At 45.5% G+C, this 23,952-nt stretch overlaps 2 protein-coding genes across 2 annotated transcripts; both read left to right on the forward strand.

Annotated features, from left to right (window-relative positions):
• Window positions 1-300: 300 nt before the first annotated feature.
• VDAC1 (voltage dependent anion channel 1) lies at window positions 301-15,666 on the forward strand. The gene is made up of 9 exons (XM_057428191.1): window positions 301-319; window positions 6,614-6,683; window positions 7,196-7,245; window positions 7,553-7,705; window positions 7,797-7,849; window positions 9,845-10,072; window positions 13,113-13,263; window positions 13,862-13,919; window positions 14,688-15,666. The coding sequence occupies exons 2-9, from the start codon at window positions 6,617-6,619 to the stop codon at window positions 14,777-14,779; spliced, it is 852 nt and encodes a 283-aa protein (XP_057284174.1). The 5' UTR covers window positions 301-319; window positions 6,614-6,616; the 3' UTR covers window positions 14,780-15,666.
• A 1,363-nt stretch (window positions 15,667-17,029) lies between these two features.
• On the forward strand, window positions 17,030-23,449 carry CUNH5orf15 (chromosome unknown C5orf15 homolog). The gene is made up of 3 exons (XM_057428182.1): window positions 17,030-17,141; window positions 20,089-20,708; window positions 21,875-23,449. Exons 1-3 carry the CDS (start codon window positions 17,030-17,032, stop codon window positions 22,004-22,006), a joined length of 864 nt encoding a protein of 287 aa, XP_057284165.1. The 3' UTR covers window positions 22,007-23,449.
• Window positions 23,450-23,952: the final 503 nt, after the last annotated feature.

Here is a 23,952-nt window from a genome sequence, read left to right on the forward strand (position 1 = left end):
ACACTGCCAGGGATGGGGCAGCCACAGCTTCTCTGGGCACCCTGTGCCAGCGCCTCAGCACCCTCACAGGGAAGAGCTTCTGCCTAAGAGCTCATCTCAGTCTCCCCTCGGACACGTTGAAGCCATTCCCCTTGCCCAAACCCCCTCTCCAGCTCCCTCCGCGGGTCCCGGTCCCGGTGCAGCCGCAGGTCCCGCCCCGCCGCCCGCCCCGTCCCCTCCCTCCGGTGCCGTCCCCGCCCGCCGTCACGCAGCCGCCGCCGCAGACCCGGGAGGCGCCGGGCAGGGGCAGCCGCCGCCGAGGAGGCCGAGGCGGGAGCGGGTACGGGGGAGCCGGGGGGGCCTCGGTGGCAGCGGGGGAGCCGCGGGGTGGTGTTGTTGGCGGTGGCGCGGGGTGACCGTGTCCTTACGTAACGCGGGGCGCCCGGGCCTGCGGGGTCGGCACCGGCGCTGCCCGGAGCCCGGCCGCGGTGCGGTGCCAGCGGGGAGGCCGGGCGCTGGCCATGGGTCACGGGGCGGGCGGCGCCGCGGGCTGCATGGGGAGCGCGGCCGCAGGTGTGGATCCATTGCGCGCTCCCGAGGAGCAAAGGTCGCGGTGGCCCGGTTTGGCGCCGAGGTGCTCCCACGGGCGCCGTTGTGCAGTGCCAGGTGCAGTGATCCTGGCACGCACCGTAAGCCCAAAGCCCGCTCTGAGCGGCCAGGCTGATTTCTGTTTCGGTTTATGCTGCTTATCCTCAACATGTAGCTCTTTACTTGGCCTGGGGGGGATAACGTCAGTTTTAAATGGTTGGAAAGGGCTTGGAGCAAGCTGCCCTAGTGGAAGGTGTCCCTGCCCGGCTGGGCTTTAAGGTCCCTTCCAACACAAACCATTCCATGATAAATGTTGAGGACTGGGTTTTCCTGTGCAGGGTGCAGCGGTGCCATCGCCTCCATTCTGCCTCGTCACAGCTCTCACTGGCAGCAGCTCCTGCTGGAGGGTGAAAGACTCATTTGGTCTTTGGGCATTTGAAAGAAAGAGAGGAACAAATCTTCCCTGAAACAAGCGGAGCTGACTCATCCCCACGGCTCTGTCCCTGGGGAATACTTATGGCGATCCCACTGACATGGAGCCGATTTCATTTCTCCGATGGCATAGGGAGGCTCAGGAGCACGTTGCAGTTTGTGGGGTTCACAGCAGCGTGTGGTTGAATCATCATCTGCCTCATGGCATTTCATCCATGAAATCCTGTCAGAATTCCTTCAGAAAAGGGCTTTTGCTCTGTTGGGAAAGCATCCCAGAATAGTCCCTCCCCATCACTCTCCATTGAAGGTTTACGCTGCTCCATGCTAGCTGCTTTTCCTCCTGCCCACGTTTTGGGTAATGCAGGGAGAGGTGTGATGGGATGCGGGGCATCCTGTCGGTTGCCATAGCAGCTGGAGTGATGTCCCCAGCCCTGGTGCTCTACAGGATGCAGTTGGGAAGCACAGCACAGGCCTTCCTGCGTTTGGCATCTGCTGCAGGTCGAGATCACCCCATCTGCAGCTCTGGGATGCAGCCTGAGCTCTGCTGTGTGGATGCTTCTCTTGTGCGTGAGGGCAGTGAGCTGACAAATGGTGCTGGAAGCCAAAATGCCATATCAATTAGTCATCCCCATTGATCTGGTGCTGGTGTTCTGCAGGGACATGTCCCTTCTGGAGCGCTGTGCCAGGGCCCCTGCGACTCCTGCTCTGCAGATAGTTAACCTGGAGGTTTAATTGAACATCAGGCATGTGGTTCTTTGTTCTTCCCTTGCAGCTTCAGTAACTACAACAGCTACAGCTGCACGATCCCTAGCTTTGTCTAATTGACACTTGTAAGTGATAGTTTAATAAGGGGTTGCTGTGGAGCATTGTCAGTCTTCATTTACACCCATGCAATTAAGAGCCGGCTCTTTCTTTCATTCCATAAATATTAGTATAGACTAAATAATATTTAGTGCTTTAAAGGGGTTTAACTCCTCTCTGCTCCTGTGGTTATTGGGCTGCAGAGATCCTGCATAAACCAGTCTTTACAGCCCAGCTCTGCTCCATCACGCCTGCAGTTCAGAAGCGGAGCTGCGGCAGGCTGCTGTGATCCTGCGGGTGTTGGAGGGGTTCCTAATACCTGCATGAAAGCAGCTGTGAGCTCCAGAGGCTTCAGTGTTGACTCGTGGCGGTGCATGGATGATGTGATGTTGGAGCAGTAGCAGGTTGGGGCAGAAGTGGTGTTAAGTTTGTGTCCCATAATGCAGAGTATTTCCAAATCACGTGCTTGCACTGGCTGCTCCTTGTGAGTGTACCTGACTTGATGTTTGACCTCAGTGGACTACTCATGCGTTTATGGTTAAGTGTGGCTTTAAATCCCTGCACAGTCGGGCTTCTGAACCTGATTCAAGGCACGCTGGAGTCGTGACTCGAATGGGTTCAGGATCTGGATCATAAACCCAAACTGTGGAGCCAGCACCATGCTGCTACATCTGGGATGGAGAGCTGGTGACTCAGCCAGCCTGGAGAGAACTGGGCCCTGTTCATGGTCTGTTTATTGCTGTCTTGGTTGGGAAATGACTGCGCAGGCTGGGGCTTAAAAGTTCCTTCATATCAAGGAATAATTTCTCCTTTAATGAAGGAGATAAATGAGAAATCCCAGCCTGGTTTGGCTTGATGGGACCTTAAAGCTCCTCCAGCTCCAACCCCTGCCACAGGCAGGGACACCTTCCACTAGAGCAGCTTGCTCCAAGTCCCTGTGTCCAACCTGGCCTTGAGCACTGCCAGGGATGGGGCAGCCACAGCTTCTCTGGGCACCCTGTGCCAGCGCCTCAGCACCCCTCACAGGGAAGAATTTGCTTATCCTGAGGCAGGAGACCCTCGTGTGCTTTCTCCCTCCTGCAGACAGGCAGTACCTGGTCCATACCCCAATGCTGTCTGTCCCTCCCAGCTCAGTACCGGTGGGACATGTCCCTGGCACCCTCTACGTGCCAGCTCTGCAGTTGCCATCTCTTCAGGGGTGCCGCTTGTGGAGACGGGGAGCTGATATGTTCAGAACTGCTGTCACCATCAAGAAATGGTGCACGAGTTTGAATGTATCAGCAAAAAATGTGGCCACAGTAAGGTTGAATCCAGCCTTTTTATTTTCTTTGCCTTGGATCTGACAGGTTCTCACTGTCTGCATGGAGATTTTATTCTTATCATGGATTTTATTCTCATCTTAGATTTGTAGATTGCTCCTTCCCCTCTCCTGTAATTATTACGAGGTTGATCAGTCTGTGGAGGAAAACTTAAACTGAGGCACTCAGGAGAGTTACCAAGCAGAGATTTCCTTTGGTTGCAGTCAATCCTTACCAGGGGCACCCTGGGCTTTGCTGCCTGATTCTGATTTAATTGCCCAGAACTGAATTGCAGGGTGAGAACTTTGCCATCTGTGACACTGGAAAATGCTCAGGTTTGGCTTGCTGGAACTGCTGCTTTGTTTTTCATGAACTCTTCACTAGGGCTGGCTCTTGGATCCTGCAGCTCCAAAGGAAGATTCCTCTTTTCTCCCTATGGCAGTTACAAATCAGGCACTCATGGAGGTGGTGCTTGCAGCAGCACTTGGACCCAGCTCCTCACTTTACATTCCCTTCAGTTGTGACTTGTGCTGCAGCATTTCCTACTCAAGAAGATCAAACTGTTTTCCTACTTAGAACATGCTGTATATATTCTACTCGTCCTGCTCTGCGCAGGGGTTCAGGTACACGGTCACTGAGCTATTTGCCCAGTTGGACAAGGATAAAAGCAGTGAATTCATTTCAGTCCTAACCTAATTGGAGTTAACGTGCTGGGATCCCACTGGTGACAAGCAAGGGCGCTTGGCCACGGCCATTCCTTGATCCTTTAAGAGTCTGAATCCCTGCTAAGCACACTTGTCTTCCAACCTGCACTCGACAGGATGTAATCAGTTTTTGTTTCCATCTGTTAAACAAGAGGCTCCTGATTAGCCAGGACAAACAGAAACAATTCTTCCTGTTCTTGCTGACAACAGCAAGGTTAACCGCCAGGTACAGGGCTCCTCGTGGCTTCCACGCTCAGCAGATCTGAATACCTTGCTCTGTGTGCATTGCATGATTTGCCTTTACAGCCCGCAGGGATTTGCCTTTCAGTATTGCCCCCTAATTATAGTAATTGCCTAAGTGGAGATCTCGCCGTCTCCCACTGTTCATGGCCGCAGCCTGGGCTGCAGCAGCAGAGCAGCTCAGCCACCCGCAGAGCCTGGCGGTGTTCAGTACAGACACCGGTGGCTTCATGGGCTTGGGGAAGAGAAGGCATTTCTAACATCTTAATTTTTGATGATGCTAAATGGAAATAAGAACCCATCAGAGAGTTCTCAGGGGACCGAGCTGCTCTGGCAGGGAAGAAACATCTCCTGCACACACAGAGCCCAAACTGCATCCCTCCATCCCCCTCCTAAGTGCTGCCTTAGCTCTGACTCTAGGCTACAGTCTCCAAGCGGGGCATTGCACCCAGCTTCTAGTGACTTTACCAAGGAGCAGAGGAATGACTTAAACAGATCTGTGACTACTTGGTTTGGGAGTTCTGGGAGCATGGGGTTTTATTTAAAGGCTGGGTTTGTGTATAAACAATGAATCCCCACGTTTGTGTTTGCACAACAACTAAAGATAGATATTTAGGTCTAATATAGGCAGTTAAAACTGCTTTGGAATATAGGATACCTTTTTTCCCCCTCTTTTTATTTAACTTTAGCTCTTATGTATTTGAGGCTGCATCTTACTACTGACCTGCAACAGGAAAGAGATGACATGCATCCAGGTAGTCTCTGCAACTGAAGCTACATCATGGTGTTCACCCTTGTATCTTACTTGATTTACATTCTGGGAAGACTTGGCTTTCATTTAGCCACCAGATCTGTTTTGTTCCCTCTAGGACAGGGATTCTTCATTTAGGCAGCAGCAATATCCTGCTTCAACAGGCTGCAACTTGTTGGATGGAGTGCTCGAGGCGGTGAGTGACTGCTGAAGCTCCGGATCTGATACTCGTGGGGTGCTGTGCCTGCCCAGAGAGCTGTGTCCAAGTGCAGCCAGGAAGTTTTTGGAACATCCCTTCAGTTCAGAGCCAGCTGTTTTCCTTGTGGTTTAAAGGAATAGTTTGCTGTTCCTCTGAAGAGTCAGGAGTAAGGATTGACAGGGAATTATTTTTAAGCATTTCCATGCATATGTAATAAACTACTTGCTGCTTTTGCATAACCAGAAAGTTTGGGAATGTGGAATTTTAGTGCAGCATCCAGTATCGAGAGGACCGGTTTATGATTCATCTCCTTTGCTTTCTTAAAATGATGAAATCTTGTCTATAAAGGCAGAAGGTGTGCACCATTTGATGCTGCTGCAAGGGCTGGAGCAGCTCTGCTCTGGAGCCAGGCTGAGAGAGCTGGGCTGGGTCAGCCTGGAGAAGAGAAGGCTCCTGAAGGGGAGACCTTAGAGCAGCTCCAGTGCCTAAAGGGGCTGCAGGAAAGCTGGAGAGGGGCCTGGGACAAGGGCCTGCAGGGGCAGGCCAAGGGGAATGGCTTTAACCTGCCAGAGGGGAGACTGAGATGAGCTCTTAGGCAGAAGCTCTTCCCTGTGAGGGTGCTGAGGTGCTGGCACAGGGTGCCCAGAGAAGCTGTGGCTGCCCCATCCCTGGCAGTGTTCAAGGGCAGGTTGGACACAGGGGCTTGGAGCAAGCTGCTCTAGTGGAAGGTGTCCCTGCCCGTGGCAGGGGTTGGAGCTAGATGAGATTTAAGGTCCTTCCCAACCCAAACCAGTCTGGGATTCCAGGATTTCAGATTGACTTTGCTTCCCTCAAGCAAATTACTGTACTTGGATAAGTAGATCTGGTTGCTTTGTTCTCTTGGGATCCTATTTCCTCCTCCATACATGAGCCAGTTTTCTCAGTGGCTGAGAAAATGGGATATGTTCCTATCTCTGGCAGGAGACCACTGAACTAAGAATGGTCAGGGCCTGCTGAAGATGGGCAGGTGAGGACTGACATGGCACTGTGGGCATCCCACCAAACAAAACACGATGGAGAAAGCTGCCCCTGTGGTGTCTCACTGTTGGGAATGACTCTTTGTTTATTTTCCTACATAAATGTTGTCTATTTGCTGCTCTGAATTAGGGGGGAAGTAATGCTCCTGATGCTGGACGCTCGTCCTGGTTAGACTTCCTGAGTGGATGACTTGAGGCCCTCCTGCTTTGCATCAGAACACATAAATCTGCTGCAAGGAAGAGGAGAAATGTTTCAGAGGGGTGGTTTTAAAGAACAAAGTCATTCATTCATGCAGTTACACTGATTGGAGAACAACTGTTGGCTCTTTGCAAAGGCAGAGTTCTTTTTTCCTTTAAATACATATTTGTTCTGCAACATGATCCTCATCCTCATGGCAAATGAATGGCAATGGCTTCTCCTGGCTCATGAGCAGAATCGAATTGCTCTGTTTGCTACAGCTACATTCTTCAGGCTGTATTGAATTGATGGGGGGGGGAGGGGGGGCTGTAGCAAATAAAACTGGCTGAAATGACCTCAGGTTTCATGTTGCACAAATGAATTGGATGTTTCTGAGCGGTGCAATTTCTCTTTCTATCCCCTGCAGAAGATGGCTGTTCCACCTGCTTACGCTGACCTGGGCAAATCCGCCAGGGATGTTTTCACCAAGGGATATGGTAAATAAAGGCAAAAGAAGTTGGGTCTTTCTCAGTCTCCCCCACTCTATGTTATGATTTTATCACTGTTTTCTGATAAGTATTCCAGGAATTTCCATTAGAAGCCAGAGAATTTTCTCTCATTGCTTCCATTGCCCTTGCTGGAAAGGGAGGGGAGCTTGTTTAAGCAGAATTCTGCCTGTTCCCTATAGGCCTGAAAGAAAATGTACTTTAACTGTCTCCTTGTCTCATGAACAGGATGACAGATGTCAGTAGTTTGCTCAGTATGAGTGAGGACTTTATTACCCAGTTTGGTCCCAGTTACATTGCTGAGGTCAGCAGGATTAATCGGGTGCTATCTGAAGTGAGCACAGCTGTATTATCTGCTTCATAAAAACACAGTTTGATAACTGTGCCCTTGGTGTATTGTTTTAATAATCCACAGGCAATTTAGAAGGGAGTTGTAAGAAATCAATCAGAAGTGCTTTTCCAATTATCATATGTATAATTCATGTTTTTCACTCGTTTTCTAGGTTTTGGGCTCATAAAACTTGATTTGAAAACAAAGTCTGAAAATGGACTGGTGAGTTTGGAGACGCATTGAAATCAAAGCACTGCAGTGTTCTTGTGGTTACTGTGTGTTTCATTGTAAAGAGAAATGCATGTTTCTCACTCCCCCTGACACTGAAGCTTGTTGTGGGGCAGGGGTGTGTTGATGCTAATACCTAGCAACTGTTCTTAAATCCTCTGAGAGCTCTGCAGTATTGAATAATACCCCAAATTAATGTGATGAATGTTCTACAAGCATTTGCCTGTGTGCAAGCATCTTCTATCTTTGCAAATATATATGTATATATTATATATACGTAAGTATTTCTTTTCCCTTTTAGGAATTCACAAGCTCAGGTTCAGCAAACTCAGAAACAAGCAAAGTTAGTGGCAGTTTGGAAACAAAATACAGATGGGTGGAATACGGCCTGATGTTCACAGAGAAGTGGAACACGGACAACACACTTGGCACCGAGATTACCCTTGAAGACCAGGTAACTTTTGGCTCGGAAGCTGCAGTTTGCATGTTCACTTACGTCAGTCTCTTCGTTATAAATCCAACCAGTGAATTTCTTTTCTGTTCAGCTTGCACGAGGCCTGAAGCTGACCTTTGACTCCTCCTTCTCTCCTAACACTGGGTAAGAAGCCAGTAAGCTTAAGTGACCCCAAAAGGCATTTTTTACTTTAGTTTTCCAGAATAGTCTTGCTTCTTTACTGCTTCTGTCCTAAGACCCGGAGACAGTTAACAGTCAGCCTGTGTATGATGAAATCATGTGCATCTGATTTAAATCTCTGCATTAACAATCCCTTTTTAATCCGAAGCTGCAGCAAGCAAACTTTTACGGCCAGTACCTTGAAAATGACAGCCTGAGTCAGGGTGTGAAGGAAAGGGTTTATTTGTGCTCCTGGTGCCTGTTTCTGGCTGTGTCAGAGGCTGAGCTGCTGTCTGAATGAAACAAGTCAGTTCAAGGCTGAACAGGCTCCAGGAGCCAGTTGGCCGTGGCTCTAATAGGTCAGCACAGGAACTGGGCTCTTCTCCCGAGCTGCATTATCATGTGAGCTCCCGCTGGCCGCGGCGTGGTGGTGGATGAGTATTCCTCATTGGATGCCATGTTTTATTTGGGCCAGAGGGATTAAGCAGCAGCTGGAATCTGGATGCTGGTTTATTTCATTCCCCTGATTATCTTTTTGCAAGCAGTGCTGCCAGCGAGTCAAAACACTCTGCACAGGAGCTTCCCAGAGCAGCACGCTGCACTGAGGCTGTGGGATACAGGCACAGGGAGGTTGCACCCTGTCTTGTAGTGTCCTGCATTGCCAGCTGCTTCCAGTCCACTCCTAGTTGTACATTAAGCAGATATTTTTTTGTTAACCAGAATAATCTCTAGCGTTGGGTGATAATTATTTCTTTACTGGTAGGGGTTTTAAAGAAATAGAAAAACCTGGTCTGAGAATGGCAAGGTACAGCTCTACAGCTATTTCCTAGCACTTCAGACACTACTGCAGTAGTAGTAGTAGTATCTGATTTATAACAATTACCTTGTGGGAGGCCTATTGTAATTTGAATAAATGGAGTGAGATTCAACCCTGGTGTGACCTGGATTAGGTTGACAGGGATGCATCATGTCTGAGTATGAGACACCTTCTCCCCCTTCCTTCCTGCTGCGAGGAGTCTTTCAGCAGTGAGAGTCATTTTCGGGGGTGCTCTGTGTTAGCTTGCCTCTGTCCCTGCTGACACTGGTAGAAGTACTGCTGACTTAGAGCAGTTGCAGAGGAGCTAATGCCGAGTGCTTCTGGCACTGCTGCTCTTGTGTCTGATCTTGCAAAACACGAATTCCTCAGTCTGGAATATTCATAATGAAATGGAGAGCGATCTCTGTGTGGGTCAGATACAGGAGGGGAACAGTTCTTGAGGACTGGTTTTGCTACCCGGAGGGAAAGGTTGCTTTGAAATCTCAATTTAGGCTGACATTTCCAGGAAGATTTCAGGAGAAGATTTGGTCAAGGACAGAAGATACCTGTCAGGTAAAAGGAGAAGGGGGAAAAGATCTTTATTAAGAGTAGCTGAATATCTTAGACATAACTCTCTTGTGAGGGCCTGCATCCGTGGTGTAAACCAACCTAAGGACACCTGAGAAAACACTGTTCTGTTCCCTCAAGAAGCTGGAGACAAAGCAGTGATTTCTTGATGTTTGTCTCTGTAAATGCAATTACCCAGCTCACTGGGGTTGTCTGTAAATTGTATTTGTATGTGGAGTTTCTGTGGCAAACCTGCAAACTGCTGCAGCTCCCATTCCTTCCCTGCATCTACCGAACTTCCCGAGCCATTAGATGAGCTGGAGATGAGGATCTGGTTTTGTCATCTCCCATCTGGCTTTTTGTGCTGTCTCATTTCAGAGCAGCACAGCCCAGCAGTGCTCAGTGGGGCACCACACAGCATTTAATTGCTTGACTGCAATTAATCCGCTGTATCTTGAACTAGGGTTCTGCAGAGGTAGGAAGGTGGCGTATCCTGTGGCTCTACAGGAATTCATGCTTTGTCTTCAGGAGCTATTACACTGCGTTAAAGGAACTGATCTGATGGAATTGCTCCCTGTGAGTGTACCTGTTCAAAGATACGTTCTTTTTCTCTTCAGGAAGAAGAGTGCTAAAGTTAAGACAGGGTACAAAAGGGAACACATCAACCTTGGCTGCGACATGGATTTCGACATTGCTGGTCCTTCAATACGTGGAGCCCTGGTGGTTGGCTACGAGGGGTGGCTGGCAGGTTACCAGATGACCTTTGAGACAACGAAGTCTAGAGTAACCCAGAGCAACTTTGCTGTTGGCTATAAGACTGATGAGTTCCAGCTTCATACTAATGTGTAAGTATCGGCAGAGAGGCATGAAAGAGGAGTTTGAAAGGATTTTGCTGCCTGTTAGGACAGTGAAAGGGATGGAGTTTGAGCCGTGGTGAAAGAGGGAATGGTTGGTTTGAAATGATTTCTGTATTTAAGGTGGCAAGCTGCATTTTTTGGCTGCATTACCTTTCGTTTTAATTACATGGGGGAGGGAGTGCATGATGGAAGGAACTGGAACTCACTCAGCACCCAAGTACCCAGCATCTCTTTCTAACAGATAAGGGCTATTGGACTCTATTAGCAGAATAATAAAGCAAGTGGGTTATGAAAATATTCTTTGTGAAATGTGAAATAAAAGCAATGTCAAAATGAAACAAAATGGTGGTTTGATCTGTAGAGGAAAGAGTTAATCAGAGAACAAGCAAGAGCAGGCCAAAGGGTGCATGGAAGAGGTAGGGCCTGGGTTTGTTTTAGTACTGGAAGGGATATGTTGCAAACGTTTGGTTTAGTATCATAACTCCTAATAATCTATTTACACAGGTATTTGGCCTTTCTGAACGCAGGAACAGTGAGGAACCAGGACCCAAATTCCATGAAAACCTTAATTTCTCTGTCTCCTGTTCCTGTTAAAAAAGCAATTTATGCCTCTGCAGAAGATGTTTTCTTTAAGATTAGGCAATTCCTAATCCATTCCCCAGCCCCTCCTTTCCCATTCCTGTGAGTAATTGGATAGTTTGCATGTGGCAGAACTACTGCAGGCTCTTCCTGTTCAGGGGCTGAGCAACTGTTCTGCCTTCCTGGAGCTGCTGCTTCAAAGGCTTTCTGTTCTGTTTCATGCTGTTTTGCAGGGGTCTGGTTTAGGAAGCTCTCACTGCCTTACAGAACAATTGAACCTTCATAGCCCAGACTGTGTTTGAAGGATTGCCAAAGCACAAAGATGTGGGCAGAAAACTTGCAGCAGAACAATATGTGGGTTCCCCCCCCCAACTCAGTAATTCAGTTATTCCTTCGAGCACAATGACTTTCAACTTTGTTGTACTGTAGTGGTTCAAAACGTTGTATTATAGACCTCTAATATAAAATGCTCTGAGTTAAAACAACAGCAGAAAATAACTTTATAAGAGCAGCAGCAGCTGTACTGTTCTTGGATTCCTGAGCATCTTTCCCTTGGGTTGCTGTTACTGTACATGGATGATAAATCCTCTTCAGGGGGACACCGAGTTTGTTTATTTAATATTCATACTCTATCAATTGATGGGCAAGCCCATAAATATGTGATATGAATAGATATTTATTGATATGAATACATCAGTTGGGTATTTGATGTGTTTCAGCTCTGAAATACCAGAGCTTTTCTATAATCCTGGAAAAAGTTACTTGTGTATGGATCTTCCATCACTCTCTGTTGTATCTGGAGGGCTCAGTGTTTCACAGGGATGCTGTGGCAGAGCTGATAACTTAACTAGGAGGGTCTGGAAGCATTGTCTTTTGTTCCTGGTGTTCCATAGACCAGCTGGGGACTTCAGGAACTTACTGTCCTTAATGGTGATTTAATACGTTAATTTTCACAGGGGGATAATGGTTTGTTTGTTATTTTTTTATCTACAAAGTGCTGTTATTACTATTGGAATTAAAGGGAGGTTTGTTTGCTTAGTTATTACCATTTCTAATAATAAATAATAACTAAAGGGAGGTAGGGCTGGCTAATTTCTAGTTTTACATATGACTTTCCTCGTTTTGTAAGCATAGCTCAGACCGCCCCCCCCTAATGTTGCAGGTCAAGACAGAGCTGAGTGGGAACCTTGCACAAAAATCTGCCTGTGTAACCAGCTCTCCTCAGTCCTTTTTAATCCCTCCTTTTCTTGAGAGCCAAGCACAAGCAGTTATATGTGAGCTTCAGTCTTATCTGAAGTAAGTATTGTAGTGTTCTTCTGGAAGAATTGCTCTAACAATTTACAAGGCCTGTTGCTACTGCTTGAACTTTTCAATAGGTGTTATCGTTACTGTTTAGTCAGTGGTTATCACAGAATGGTTTGGGTTGGAAGGGACCGTAAAGCTCATCCTGCTCCAACCCCTGCTACGGGCAGGGACACCTTCCACTAGAGCAGCTTGCTCCAAGCCCCTTTGTCCAGCCTGGCCTTGAACACTGCCAGGGATGGGGCATGATCTGCAGAACTAAGGAACATCAGGCCAAAGGGGTAAAAGTGGAGAGGTTCTAAATCTACCCCTTTTTTTAATCACTAAAGGTTTGGTATGCTTTAATAATTGGAACCAGGTTATTTAATTGTTCAGAAATAACTGTATTTTACTTGCAGAGTTCTTCATGTGGTTTAAAGCCTGTTTTGTGCAGTATGTTTGTATCCTCTTTTAAGAAAATGAGTGAAAATGGAAATTGCTGCCTGGTTTACAAGGAGTGCAAGGCTTTTAGAAGCCTTTTGCTGTTGTTTTTATGATCTGCATGCTCCAACGATTTGCATTTTACTTACCACACTTTATTCCCTGGGTGACATTGGTGGCAGTAGCAACTGGAAGTTTTGCTACTCCACAGCAGTGCTGAAAGCTATTGTGTTCTCTGCAAAGTAATAATAGTTTCATTTCTAGGGATATCTATAGTACAGATGTACCATAAGTACTATTGCAAGTGGTATTAATTTGCCTTGGACATTAAATGGGCATCTTCTGCTACAGTCCCTCTGTGTCTGGTGGCAGAGGCAGTTGCAGGAGGATTGCTCAGGCTCTGGGACTGGGGCATGGCCTTTCTTTACTACAGAGACTTCCACTTAGAGAAGGGAAAACTGGAAGCTGGCATCACTTGTCTGTTTTTGATAGTTTGCCATGGCTTTTCCTCAGTACTATAAGTTGTTTGTTGAAGGGGAGTAGCCATCAATGAATTTAAGCCTCTAAAAAAAACTTCAGAACCAATCTGGCCTAATGTCTCTATCTTAGTTGTTCCAGGGATATTAAATGAGATGTGAGTGTTCTGCAAATATAGATCTTACTGGGAAAAGAAAAAGAGAATTGTTTTGGGATGCAGTTTAAAACTGGGCTAATGCATTCCTTCCAGGAATGATGGAACAGAATTTGGTGGCTCCATTTACCAGAAGGTGAATGATAAACTGGAAACTGCTGTGAATCTTGCTTGGACAGCCGGGAATAGCAACACTCGCTTTGGAATTGCAGCCAAGTACCAGATCGACCCAGATGCCTCTTTTTCTGTGAGTGCTGTGCATGTACATTTATAAGCATTTGAAAATAGGCTCTCAAAATGGAAACGCAAACAGCCTTTACGTCGGGGAATCCCAGAATCCCAGACTGGTTTGGATTGGAAGGGAACTTAAAGCTCATCCAGTTCCAACCCTCTTCCTTCTACCTTCCACTAGAGCAGGTTGCTCCAAGCCTGGTCCAGCCTGGTCCTTGAACACTGCCAGGCATGGAAGTAGGGGTTTGATGGAAGTCTGTGATGTACAACTGACACATAAATGTATTTGTCTTGCTTTTGGGAGCATGAGAGCACAAGTACAGGATTTGCCTTGAAAGTGACACAGAATGTTTAATCATATTTGAGGGGGTTTTGTGTCACTCTTGAAAAAAGTCAAAACCTATGTTAGTAAAACATTGTTTTCCCATAGTGACTGTAGACTTGTTGAAATTTTGGCTTTAAGTTATGCCAGAAATAACTGTAGATATATTTACTTTTGTGATTTAACACATGAAATCCTGCGCCTGCCTTAAAGGTGTTTCTTAATCTTTGAGCAGGAAGGACTCTGAAGCAAGACACCAAATCATTTACATATGGTATTTTTTCCTTTTAAGGCTAAAGTGAACAACTCCAGCCTGATCGGATTAGGATACACTCAGACTTTAAAGCCAGGTGAGTCTATGCAGGAGAAATGGAGAATATTCAAGTGATATTTTAATCTTGAAATATCAGAGGGGTTTTGTCACAAAATGTTACCGACTCCTCTGTTAATGTTGAATGTCTGTTGCCAGCAGAATTATTAGAGACCACTTACCAGTCACACACTCCTTGATGTTGATGCAAAACGTATTTACAATTAGGTATTTCACAGATAAGTAAATGCATTTTTAATACTTTCAGAGGCTTCCTATTACAGAGTTTATTTTGCTTGAAAATGTGACTTTCTCAAGGTCCCCTGGTGCAGGAAGAGGACAATCTTACTGCTGTGAAATTGGTTTAATGTAGTCTAATAAATCTGCTGCCACAATACCGAGCAGATGGACATGAGATATTACAGTAGACAGAGCTTGGGCCTTTTCCTCCCTAGATTTTAAAGTGGTTCAGAAAGGTGGGTATGTATCAAGGTCTCAATTTTTCATAGTCCTGGACTCTAAAATTAGATTAATCAGACCAGCAGCAAACTGCCTTCGAGCTTTAATTACCTGGAGTGATAAAAAGCAGAATCTATCACCGTGGTTTATTATAACTTTCATAATTCATAAAGATTTCTTATCTGCAAATTGCTTCAAAATGCTGGTCCTTACAAGGCTAGCTGCCAAATTACCTTAACCCAGCTGCCCAGTAAGTTAAAGCAGTAATGCAGACCCTGCACTTATGGAACATAAAGCTCATTCTAAGTTGTAAAACTTGTCTTTTTCACTCTTTTTCTCTATTTTGCAGGTATCAAACTGACATTGTCAGCTTTGTTGGATGGCAAGAACGTCAACGCTGGTGGACACAAACTTGGTCTAGGATTGGAATTTGAAGCGTAAGGAGTGATTCTACAATCAAAACTACAGCATAGCTACCTTCAGAATATAGTGTACCTTTCAATGTTTGTCTGGGATGCAAGTATTGCTCAGTATCAGTCCTGCTAGTCCTGGTTAAAGACAGCTAAGCTTTAAAAATGATGTTGTTAAAGACATGGAGACAAAAGCATAAAAAAACAATCCTAATTCCAGGCTTTTTCTTTCGAATATTCCTGCCCATCATGTCTGTCAGCTGCCACATGATAGGAAGTAGGAACAGATTGATTACCTTTACTAACGTATTGACTGCACAAAGGATATGTTAATAGTATAAAAGGATATAAAACCTGAGATGTGAAGAATCTCAGACCACTATATTGTACTGTTCATTCTGTAAGCAAAATGTCCCATCACTTGAGGTTTCAATTCACGATGGAATGTGCAAACGTGTCTGAAAAAGGGATTTTTTTTGGTTGTAATTATTACTTTTTTAGCTGGGTGTTTCAGGAATTGTTTGTCTTATTTGGCCATCTCACACCTGCAGCTGTCTCCAGAGTGCTTTAGGTTGTCCACCTTGTGTAAGTCCGTCACGGAGGAGGTTTGATGTGACTCAGCCAGTACTCCCTGTCCTGTGTTGTGGTTCCTTTCCCTTGCACAGACTAGCAAGCTTGTAAGACAGGGACGTAATCAGGGAAGAGTCTTTGTAACTGCAATCACGTCGCTGTTGCATCACGGAATTTCAAATGGAGCTTTGTTTTATTACCACTTTTTTTTAGCAACTAAATGGGTACATTTTTAGAGAGTCTTCCATTTTGTGTGGAACTAGACCCCAAAATGCTGTACTTGACACTACTAAAAATGGATATCAAACCCAAACCCAACTTGAATAAATATTGAAATGTCACCTTTTACTTTGTCTTTGTATTAATGGTGAAAACACTTTTAATTCTTGGCTCCAGAAGCAGACTGGCACCATCTTAGTGTGTATTTTGCACCACACACACACAAAATAGTTAGTAGGTTTAAGTTCTAGATAGAGCCACGTTCTTAGTGCTTGCTGAGTGCTGGCAACTGCATACATGCGTTTAGCTCATGAGGAAAACAAGATAACGCGACTTATCTTTCACTGCAGAATGCACCAAGTTGCATTACTCATCTATGTAGAAATAGGTGTGAGCAACGAACAGCTGTCAGTTGGGGTAAAGTTCAGTGGCTTTTCATTAAGGCTTTATTTCATGGGCTTTATTTCATGGGCTGCACCAAAAGGAGCGTGACCAGCAGGTCCAAGGAGGTGATCCTGCCCCTCTACTCTGCTTTCGTGAGACCTCACCTGGAGCATTGTGTGCAGTTCTGGTGTCCTCAACACTGTTGGAACAAGTCCAGAGAAGGGCCATGAGGATGATCAGGGGACTGGAGCACCTCCCGTATGAAGATAGGCTGAGAAAGTTGGGGCTGTTCAGCCTGGAGAAGAGAAGGCTGCGTGGAGACCTCATAGCAGCCTTCCAGTATCTGAAGGGGGCCTATAGGGATGCTGGGGAGGGACTCTTCATTAGGGACTGCAGTGACAGGACAAGGGGTAACGGGTTAAAACTGAAACAGGGGAAGTTTAGATTGGATCTAAGGAGGAAATTCTTTCCTGTGAGGGTGGTGAGGCACTGGAATGGGTTGCCCAGGGAGGTTGTGAATGCTCCATCCCTGGCAGTGTTCAAGGCCAGGCTGGATGAAGCCTTGGGTGCCATGGTTTAGTGTGAGGTGTCCCTGCCCATGGCAGGGGGGTTGGAACTGGATGATCTTAAGGTCCTTTCCAATCCTATTCTACGTGTAAGCAGTCTCAGATGGCGAGGGGCTGTGGCACAGGAGGATGTGCCTCCTGAGGCAATGGCATTAGGGCACAGTGAGGCTGGATCTGCCAGTAACAGCCACGCATTGCACAATGCTGTTTCCCCCCTTACCACAAGTACTGCCGAGCACATCCTATGGGCCTCACCTCAGATACGGAACCTAACGCTGCAGGGGGAAGTCTTCCTCTTCAGACTTCACCCATTTAAACAACCCCCTTGCAACCAGCTCACAGAATGTGGCAACTGCTCAAGATCAGCTTATGAACCTGCATGCTCTGTGTCTGGTGTGCTCTTGGGGGTCCCTGTAAGCCCTTGGGCTCCTTGCTCTTGGCTCTCTCACCTCTGAATCGGCTGTTGTGGACTTCTCCCTGCTGTGATCAGCCCCAAGGCTCCCCTCAGGGCTTGGGCCGCCTCACCTGGGGTGAAATCAGAGATGGCGGCGACCGCCGGCGGTCGGCGCGTCCCGGCGGGCTGCGCCCTCTGCCTCCTCCTCCTGCTGCCGCTGTGCGGATGGACCCTGGCGGTGCAAGGCCAGGCCTCCACCGGTGAGCGCGGGCCGGGGCCCGGGGGGTGGCTGGGGCCGGGGCTGTGGGTGTGCGCGGCCGGTCTTTCACCGGAGTCCTTTTCAGCGCTCTTAGGCCCGTGCGGCCGCCGATGGGCCTGCCCCGCCGGTGCGCCGCCCTCCTCAGCCACGGGGCGCCGGTGCGGCCGGCTCCGGCTGGGTTGGTTCTCGGTTGTCGCGGGCAGGGAGCCGTTTAGGGCTCGTTCGCTCGGCCGAAGCGTGGTTAGTGTACGGGTGGGCGAGAGGCGGCTGGGCTGGTGGTCACCGTGTGGTGTTGCTGTGAAGGTCGGCGTAGTTAATATCTCGTTCCGGTTATTCTAGTGGGATGCCTGTGTTTAGGCCCCTTCACCCTATATAAGCTTGTTACTGTGCAAGATGACTCCGAGTTAAGCCGTAGAATCACAGAGTGGTTTGGGTTGGAAGGGACCTTAAAACTTGACCCAGTTCCAACCCGCTATCGTGGGGCAGGGACACTTTCCATTGGAGCAGGTTGCTCCAAGCCCCGTCCAACTTGGCCGTTTTCTTTCTCCCACTTCCCTTCAACCATGCTAATAAGAAATGTGTATTTCAGGTGCAGTGATTTTGTTGTTTTTAGTTGGGGCATCATTTGGGCAGTGAAGAGGAAGGGAATGACTGAAGGAAAGGAAGGGCGGCAGTTCTGAGCTGTTCCTTTCTTCCCTGGCAGTCAGTATATCCAAACCCGTTCTCTTTGTTGCCCCTCAACTGGTGTGATGGGTAGGCAGTAAGGACGGAAGAGATTCAGATGTGGGACACAAACCTATAGGAAACCAAGGCTTTTTAATGTAAAAAAACCCATGGAACAACTTGATTTCTAATAACCAAGTTCTGGAAGTGAAATTTGACCCTGTCCGGTGTTGTTCTGCTCATTGTTTGCTAAGAGGGCTGTGGTGTTAGTTTTGTCATTGTGATTGAACATTAGTATCTCATTTGTGAAGCTGAAGCATCTCTGGAGCCCGGGCACTACGTGTAACATCATCTGACCCTGTTGTGTAACTGCACACAGTGCAGCCACCCTTTCGAACGCCAAACAGCTTTGGGTAGATAGCATAAGTCAATTGTGGTGTGGTTGCTAAACTTGCTATTCTTAGTAAAACAAAAAATAACCTCTTTTAGGAATAACAGGAAGCTGCAGCATTACCTGGTGGGAGTCCAGCGCATTTAGGTGTATATCCTCCTAAAGCCTTCACACTAAAATGAGTTTAAGAATAATGTGAAGTGTAAGGATACACACAGTGTAGTTCTGTAGGCAGAACATGCGTGTTGGTATTTCAGACAATTTAGCTGTTACTTTCTAATACTTTTGGTGAGGGTAGCAGTAAGCCTTACCCATCTTACCCACATGCCAACTAGCTATAAATATGAAACTCTCTTGCATAAATTGCCCTCCTGTTTATTTCCATGTATGCAATTAGCCAGCTTGGTTGCTGAGGGAGGGGGAGAATTCCCTAAACTGTGCAAGAACTGAACAAGTTAATGTCGGTGTGATAATTCAGGATAGTAGTTCCTTCAACAGCAGTCATGTTAAATGTCAGGTAGTTGACTTAAACTTCAGTAGAGAGGCTCCATAATGCCTCGTTCATATGGGATTAGTTGAGTCTCCCCTGTTTTCTTTGGTTGCAGAGTAGTTCCCAGTGGAAGAGTGTACCATGTGAACAAGAAGTCTGTTGTAACTGACCCTGTGTAAATACCCCATTCATGAATAACACGATTCAGTGTCCCCAGTATAATATTTTACTTATGGGTTATTCGACACAAGCAGTTGGTTGAATGCTGCTTTTCTAGAACCTGTAACCTTCCAGAGAACTCCTTGGGAATGCTTAATGGAAGTGGTGTTACTTTCTTAAATAAAGGAGTAAGAATGAGTTTGGCTTGCCAAAACGCAAGGCAAGGATGGCTCCGCTATTTAAATGATGATGTATGTCTGAAATGATGATGATGTCTCAAATGTGCTCTTCATTTTTAAGGGGCCTCCTGATTTGAGTCTGGAAGTGATGTGCTACAAATGGGAATAGTTTGCTATTTTGTCTTAGGGTTAAAGCCCATTGGCTATTTAGAAACTCCCTCTGCATCCTTTTTTACCTTCCTTTGGGTGCAGAAGCAGGATGAAGGGTCCTGCATGGGGTTTAATGCTCACCTTGGTTTTTATGTGGTTATGCAAAGGTGTCCTGGCTTTGCAGTGATTATGAATGTGCCTGAGGGTGCATTGCTGTGTAGCACTGTCACTGACTTACTTGGTTATAATAATTTGCTGCTGACGAAAGGCTTTCCTACAGGAGCCTATGCAGTCACATTGTCCTTTCTTCAGCTTGTTTTATAAGCTGTGCTTCGGTACTTCCATCTGAGTTAACATAAGGTTGGAAATCGTTCTGTGTTTTACCAATTCAATACAAATAAGTGCCTGCGAAGAGCTGCCAGGACCTTGTGTCCTGCCTGAGGGAGACATCGCAATGGGGTCTCTCTTTTTGTTGGTAAAATAGGCAGTGGTGAAAGAGTAAAAACTCTGGAAGAGCTTTACTGAGAGCTTCTTCTGCAGACCTCAGCAAATTCTGTGGGAGAAAGAGTTTGACGATGGAGAAAATGCAATTCTACAGGACACCCTAAATCCACAGAGGGAGGGGAGGACACGTCTCTGAAGTTCTGAGGGTGGAAAACGTGCATGCTCAGGGACGCTTTGGCATACTGGTGCTTCCAAGCTTTAATTCCTGCCCCACTCAAGACTTCTCTTTTGAAGCTGCCAACGTACAGGACTGTGCATTTCTGCATGGGATTCCTCCAAGGTTTGCAGTGTGAAATATGCCCTGTTCATAATATGATTTCTTGTCTATAAAGTGAATGCCTTGCAATAAGTTTTGAGTGTCACAAGTTAGTGCCTTATGCTTAATACTGACTGTTTCTCATCCTTTTCTCAGAGTCTCTGGGAGCAGAGGTGCTCCAGGAGAACATTTCCTCTAGAAGTGAGAATGAAACAGTGAGTAGATCCCAGAATGTGACAGACAGCTTGCAGGGTATAACCCCAACCGAAAAAGAAGCAAGCCCAACAAAGAACGAGGAGCTCCCAACAACAGCTAGAATCAATTCGGTGACTGCAGTAAAACCATCTACAGTGAAAGGGGGTTCTCCACCCCTGTCTCGTGCGGTGACTGCTAGCTCAGTATCTCAGATTGACGTTGATGCTTCTGAAGATACTAAAATTGAGGAAGAAGATCTTCTAACAGATTTGAAAGACACACTAAATAGTTCACCACCCATCATAAAAGAAACTATGGAGTCAGATGGAGATGATTATGATCCTTATGAAGTGACCTCGAATTCTAGGTACAACCCAGACCTTCTAGAGATGCCAGAAGATGATGACTCTGACACCATTAGTAACTACAATGAGGAAATCAAGAGCCTTGATGAGAAGATAAAAGATGTTTCTGTCACGGGGTTGGAAGAAGAAGAAGAAGATGGGCATTTCTTTTTTCATCTGGTTGTAGTTGCCTTCCTAGTAGCTGTTGTTTATGTCACCTATCACAATAAGAGGAAGGTAGGTATGCTGTGAAAGGCTGAGAGAAATAGCTATAGTGATTGAAATAGAGTTGCATTGCCTTGTACACTCTTAGTAAAAGGAACTTGGCTGTTGGGAGAATGATATCTTTGACTGCTTATTCTTGGGATACTAATACGCAGATCAGTACTGACAGTTTATCTGCACAATGAAAATGAACTGGAGTAAAACATTCTAGATTAGAAAATCAGTTGATTGATACCATCAGTAATCAGTCAGTTCAGTAATGGACTCTGGCAGTGTACAACATATAAATGAGACCAGAGCCAAGTTAAGTGAGCATGATTGATTAATTCTGTTTCTGCACAGGATTATAAACAGCAAATTAAGGGAGGTTTAATCCCAAATAGCGTGGGAATGTTCCTGTTACAACTGTGATAATCCTTATAATAAGTATTCACTTCAAGGTGGTCTTTCTATCGTACGTACTCCAAGGGCTTAACTACAGACTTTAAGGAAATATTTAACACTCCAGTTTCACACAGAGAAGCTCAAAGTTAAGTGTTTTCAGGTAGCCATTTCTTTAGAGCAAAGCAGTTCTCTGATGCATGCACAGATTTGCAATTAAATCATAAGTTAATCTTTAGAAATGAGGCAAACTGAGGTTTTGTTCGTATAGAGAACACTGATTTGGTCAAGGACTTGGGGGAGCCTGAAAAGAACGCAGCTGTAAGAAACCCCAGGCTTCTGCTTTACAGTGCAGTGGTGTATCCGGAATGTGCATTGCCAAGTCTTTATGGGGAAAATGTTGAACAAGGTGTTACATTTGGAAATTTAACTTTGAGGGAAGGTTACGTAAGTGATAAAAACGCCTTGTCTTTGCTGTGTAATAAGCTAACAAGTGTCACCTTGTGGGGATAGTTTAATAGTCTGAAGATGCAGTACTTGTGAAGCTGCACACGTTACTGGAAGAGTTCTGGGTTGAATGACATGTTTTTGCCAAGCTCCAGCTGAGGTTGCTGGTAGGTGAATTGATGGCAAGGACAGTGTGGAAGTGACTATCAGCGCCGTGTTCTATAGCAACAGTAACACCACTGCCAGGATCGAGGGGTTAGAACTGTGATGTCAATGGAACCATTAATGTGTTTCTCAAACCCAGAATGTTTCTCCATAGCATTCTGTAAGTTGTCTGCTTTTTCTTGCAGATCTTCCTACTGGTCCAGAGCCGAAGATGGAGGGATGGGCTGTGCTCTAGGACAGTGGAATACCATCGGCTAGATCAGAATGTTAATGAAGCAATGCCTTCCCTCAAGATAACTAATGACTATGTCTTTTGAAAGCACTGTGATTTGAGTTTGCTGAACTTACCACTCTTTGCCTGCCTAGTCATGTAATGATATTCAGGTATTCTAAATATGCTGCTTGTACTGAAATGAGATGCACCCTTTTTGACCTGGATGTTTTTGAGATTAAATCTCATGGAAGATCAAGGGCATGATACATTTGTTTGCTACTTTGGTCAGGTTTTATATCAACTATAAAGATACAGACTTTAGTACTTAGTGCTCTTTCCATTCACTAAGCATCATCCCTTCTGTCTGGAGCAGTCTTAATAGTGGTAATACAAGAAAATAAGCATAAAATATCTTAGGTCTAATAAATTAATGACTTTGGCATCACTAAATCAAACTAATGGTCTCTCTGCTAATCACTTATATGGCTCATAAATCCCCCTACATTGCAAACTTAAAATATAATTACATTTTTCTATGCTTAAATCCTGATGCTGCAAATCGTCTTTTTTTTTTTTTTTCTGGTTTCTGTTTTCTTGTTGCATAATTTGAGCCTATTTTAGGCAGAATTGCTGGCATGGCAATTTCATAACTTCTGTATGTGGTCATGCAGTAAATAATTTCATGGTACATAACCCATTTTAGTTCAGAAGTTACATATTTCCTGAAAACATTCAAGACCTTTGTGAAGGTATGCAGCTTCTTGACTGTCCAGTTCTTTCCTCTCATGGTATTTATGGCTATTTCATTGTCTTTGTAATTAATGAATGGAAAAGAAGCCTTGTGGAATAATCTAACCAAAATATAGTCAACGGGCTTTTGATACATCAGAGCTTCCTGTTGAATTTTAAGACAGTTGGGGAACAGTTCCATGGTTTACTGTATTATAAAAGGGAGAGGCCTGAAAAATGGAAGAGTGATTGATGTTGTTATTCTGACCCAGGTAACAGGCAGATGAAAGTGCTGGTGCGTGGGGCTGCGACAGCACACTGATTTTGGACAGACATTTATGCATTAGTGTCAGTTGCATTAGTGGTACAGTAGTTTTGGGTTTGGCTTTTTTTTTTTTACTTTGTCTTTTGTACTTCCATTATTTATGTTTTCCTGAGTTGTAAAATATAAAATCTTGTTTTTTCTGTACATTCTGTTTGTGATTGAGTTTTCAAACGGAGAAATGTGTAAATAGTGGTGGAGCGGGAGCCCATAATTAAGAACTTGGTATTCAAGTCACTCTGTAACATTATGAGGAAATCACCTTTCCAGCGGTTGGCATGAGGATGCTGAAGGCATGATACTATACAAATGAAGTGCTAAAAGTTCTAAATCCTACTGTTAAATGCGTTCTTTCCGTAACCACACGAAGTAAAGCACAACCAAAATAGCCCTCAACTCTTTTCTTGCAGTAATTTTTATCCTATTTGGACTTGTATCACTTAATATTTTGAATAAGGTTTTTAAAATAAAGGACAAGAGTAAGTTTGTGGTGTTTTATCTGAACTGCTTCACTGCTTCTGTACAGCACCTGGTGAGAAAGAGCTTGTATAAAAGATGGTTCTAAACCATCTTTTCCATTACTGATTAAATTCACTCTGTGTAGGGGTGCATGGAGTTTTGTGTCTCTCAGGTGGTATATAGGGCAGATAGCAAGGCTGAAATGAAATCTTTTAAGCTGTAGGAATCAGTAAGTTCTGTCACTTCTAAGTAACTTTTAACCTGATTTCTGTAATTACTAATGCTTATGGAAGACATTTGAAACTCTTGCCTGAACATACCTGCATTAAAGCTGAACACTGCTATGGTTGGGATCCAAAGGGAAAGGTTACTTTGCGGAGCTCCTTTAGCATGTTTAAGTGTTGGAATTGGAGGAAGTGGCTCATGTTTTCACACCCAGGAAATTCAGTGGCTTTCTCCTTAAATAACATTCATAAAGTGTGGTCATTTTGACAGTAGAGACTGGTATGGTCACACTTGGCACGTTTCCTTTCAGCTTG

Source organism: Pezoporus wallicus, unplaced genomic scaffold, assembly GCF_028554395.1.
Source record: "Pezoporus wallicus isolate ANWC-B61680 ecotype Strahan unplaced genomic scaffold, APGP_CSIRO_Pwel_v1 contig_12044, whole genome shotgun sequence".
Taxonomy (NCBI): domain Eukaryota; kingdom Metazoa; phylum Chordata; class Aves; order Psittaciformes; family Psittacidae; genus Pezoporus; species Pezoporus wallicus.

Bases quoted from the DNA above. Each gene is read 5' to 3' on its own strand.
- VDAC1 (XM_057428191.1), top strand. From the start codon at position 6,617: ATGGCTGTTCCACCTGCTTACGCTGACCTGGGCAAATCCGCCAGGGAT. The intron at 10,073-13,112 runs GTAAGTATCGGC...CATTCCTTCCAG, and splicing joins TTCCAGCTTCATACTAATGT to GAATGATGGAACAGAATTTG. The intron at 13,264-13,861 runs GTGAGTGCTGTG...TTTCCTTTTAAG, and splicing joins ACCCAGATGCCTCTTTTTCT to GCTAAAGTGAACAACTCCAG.
- CUNH5orf15 (XM_057428182.1), top strand. From the start codon at position 17,030: ATGGCGGCGACCGCCGGCGGTCGGCGCGTCCCGGCGGGCTGCGCCCTC. The intron at 17,142-20,088 runs GTGAGCGCGGGC...TCCTTTTCTCAG, and splicing joins GCAAGGCCAGGCCTCCACCG to AGTCTCTGGGAGCAGAGGTG. The intron at 20,709-21,874 runs GTAGGTATGCTG...TTTTTCTTGCAG, and splicing joins CCTATCACAATAAGAGGAAG to ATCTTCCTACTGGTCCAGAG.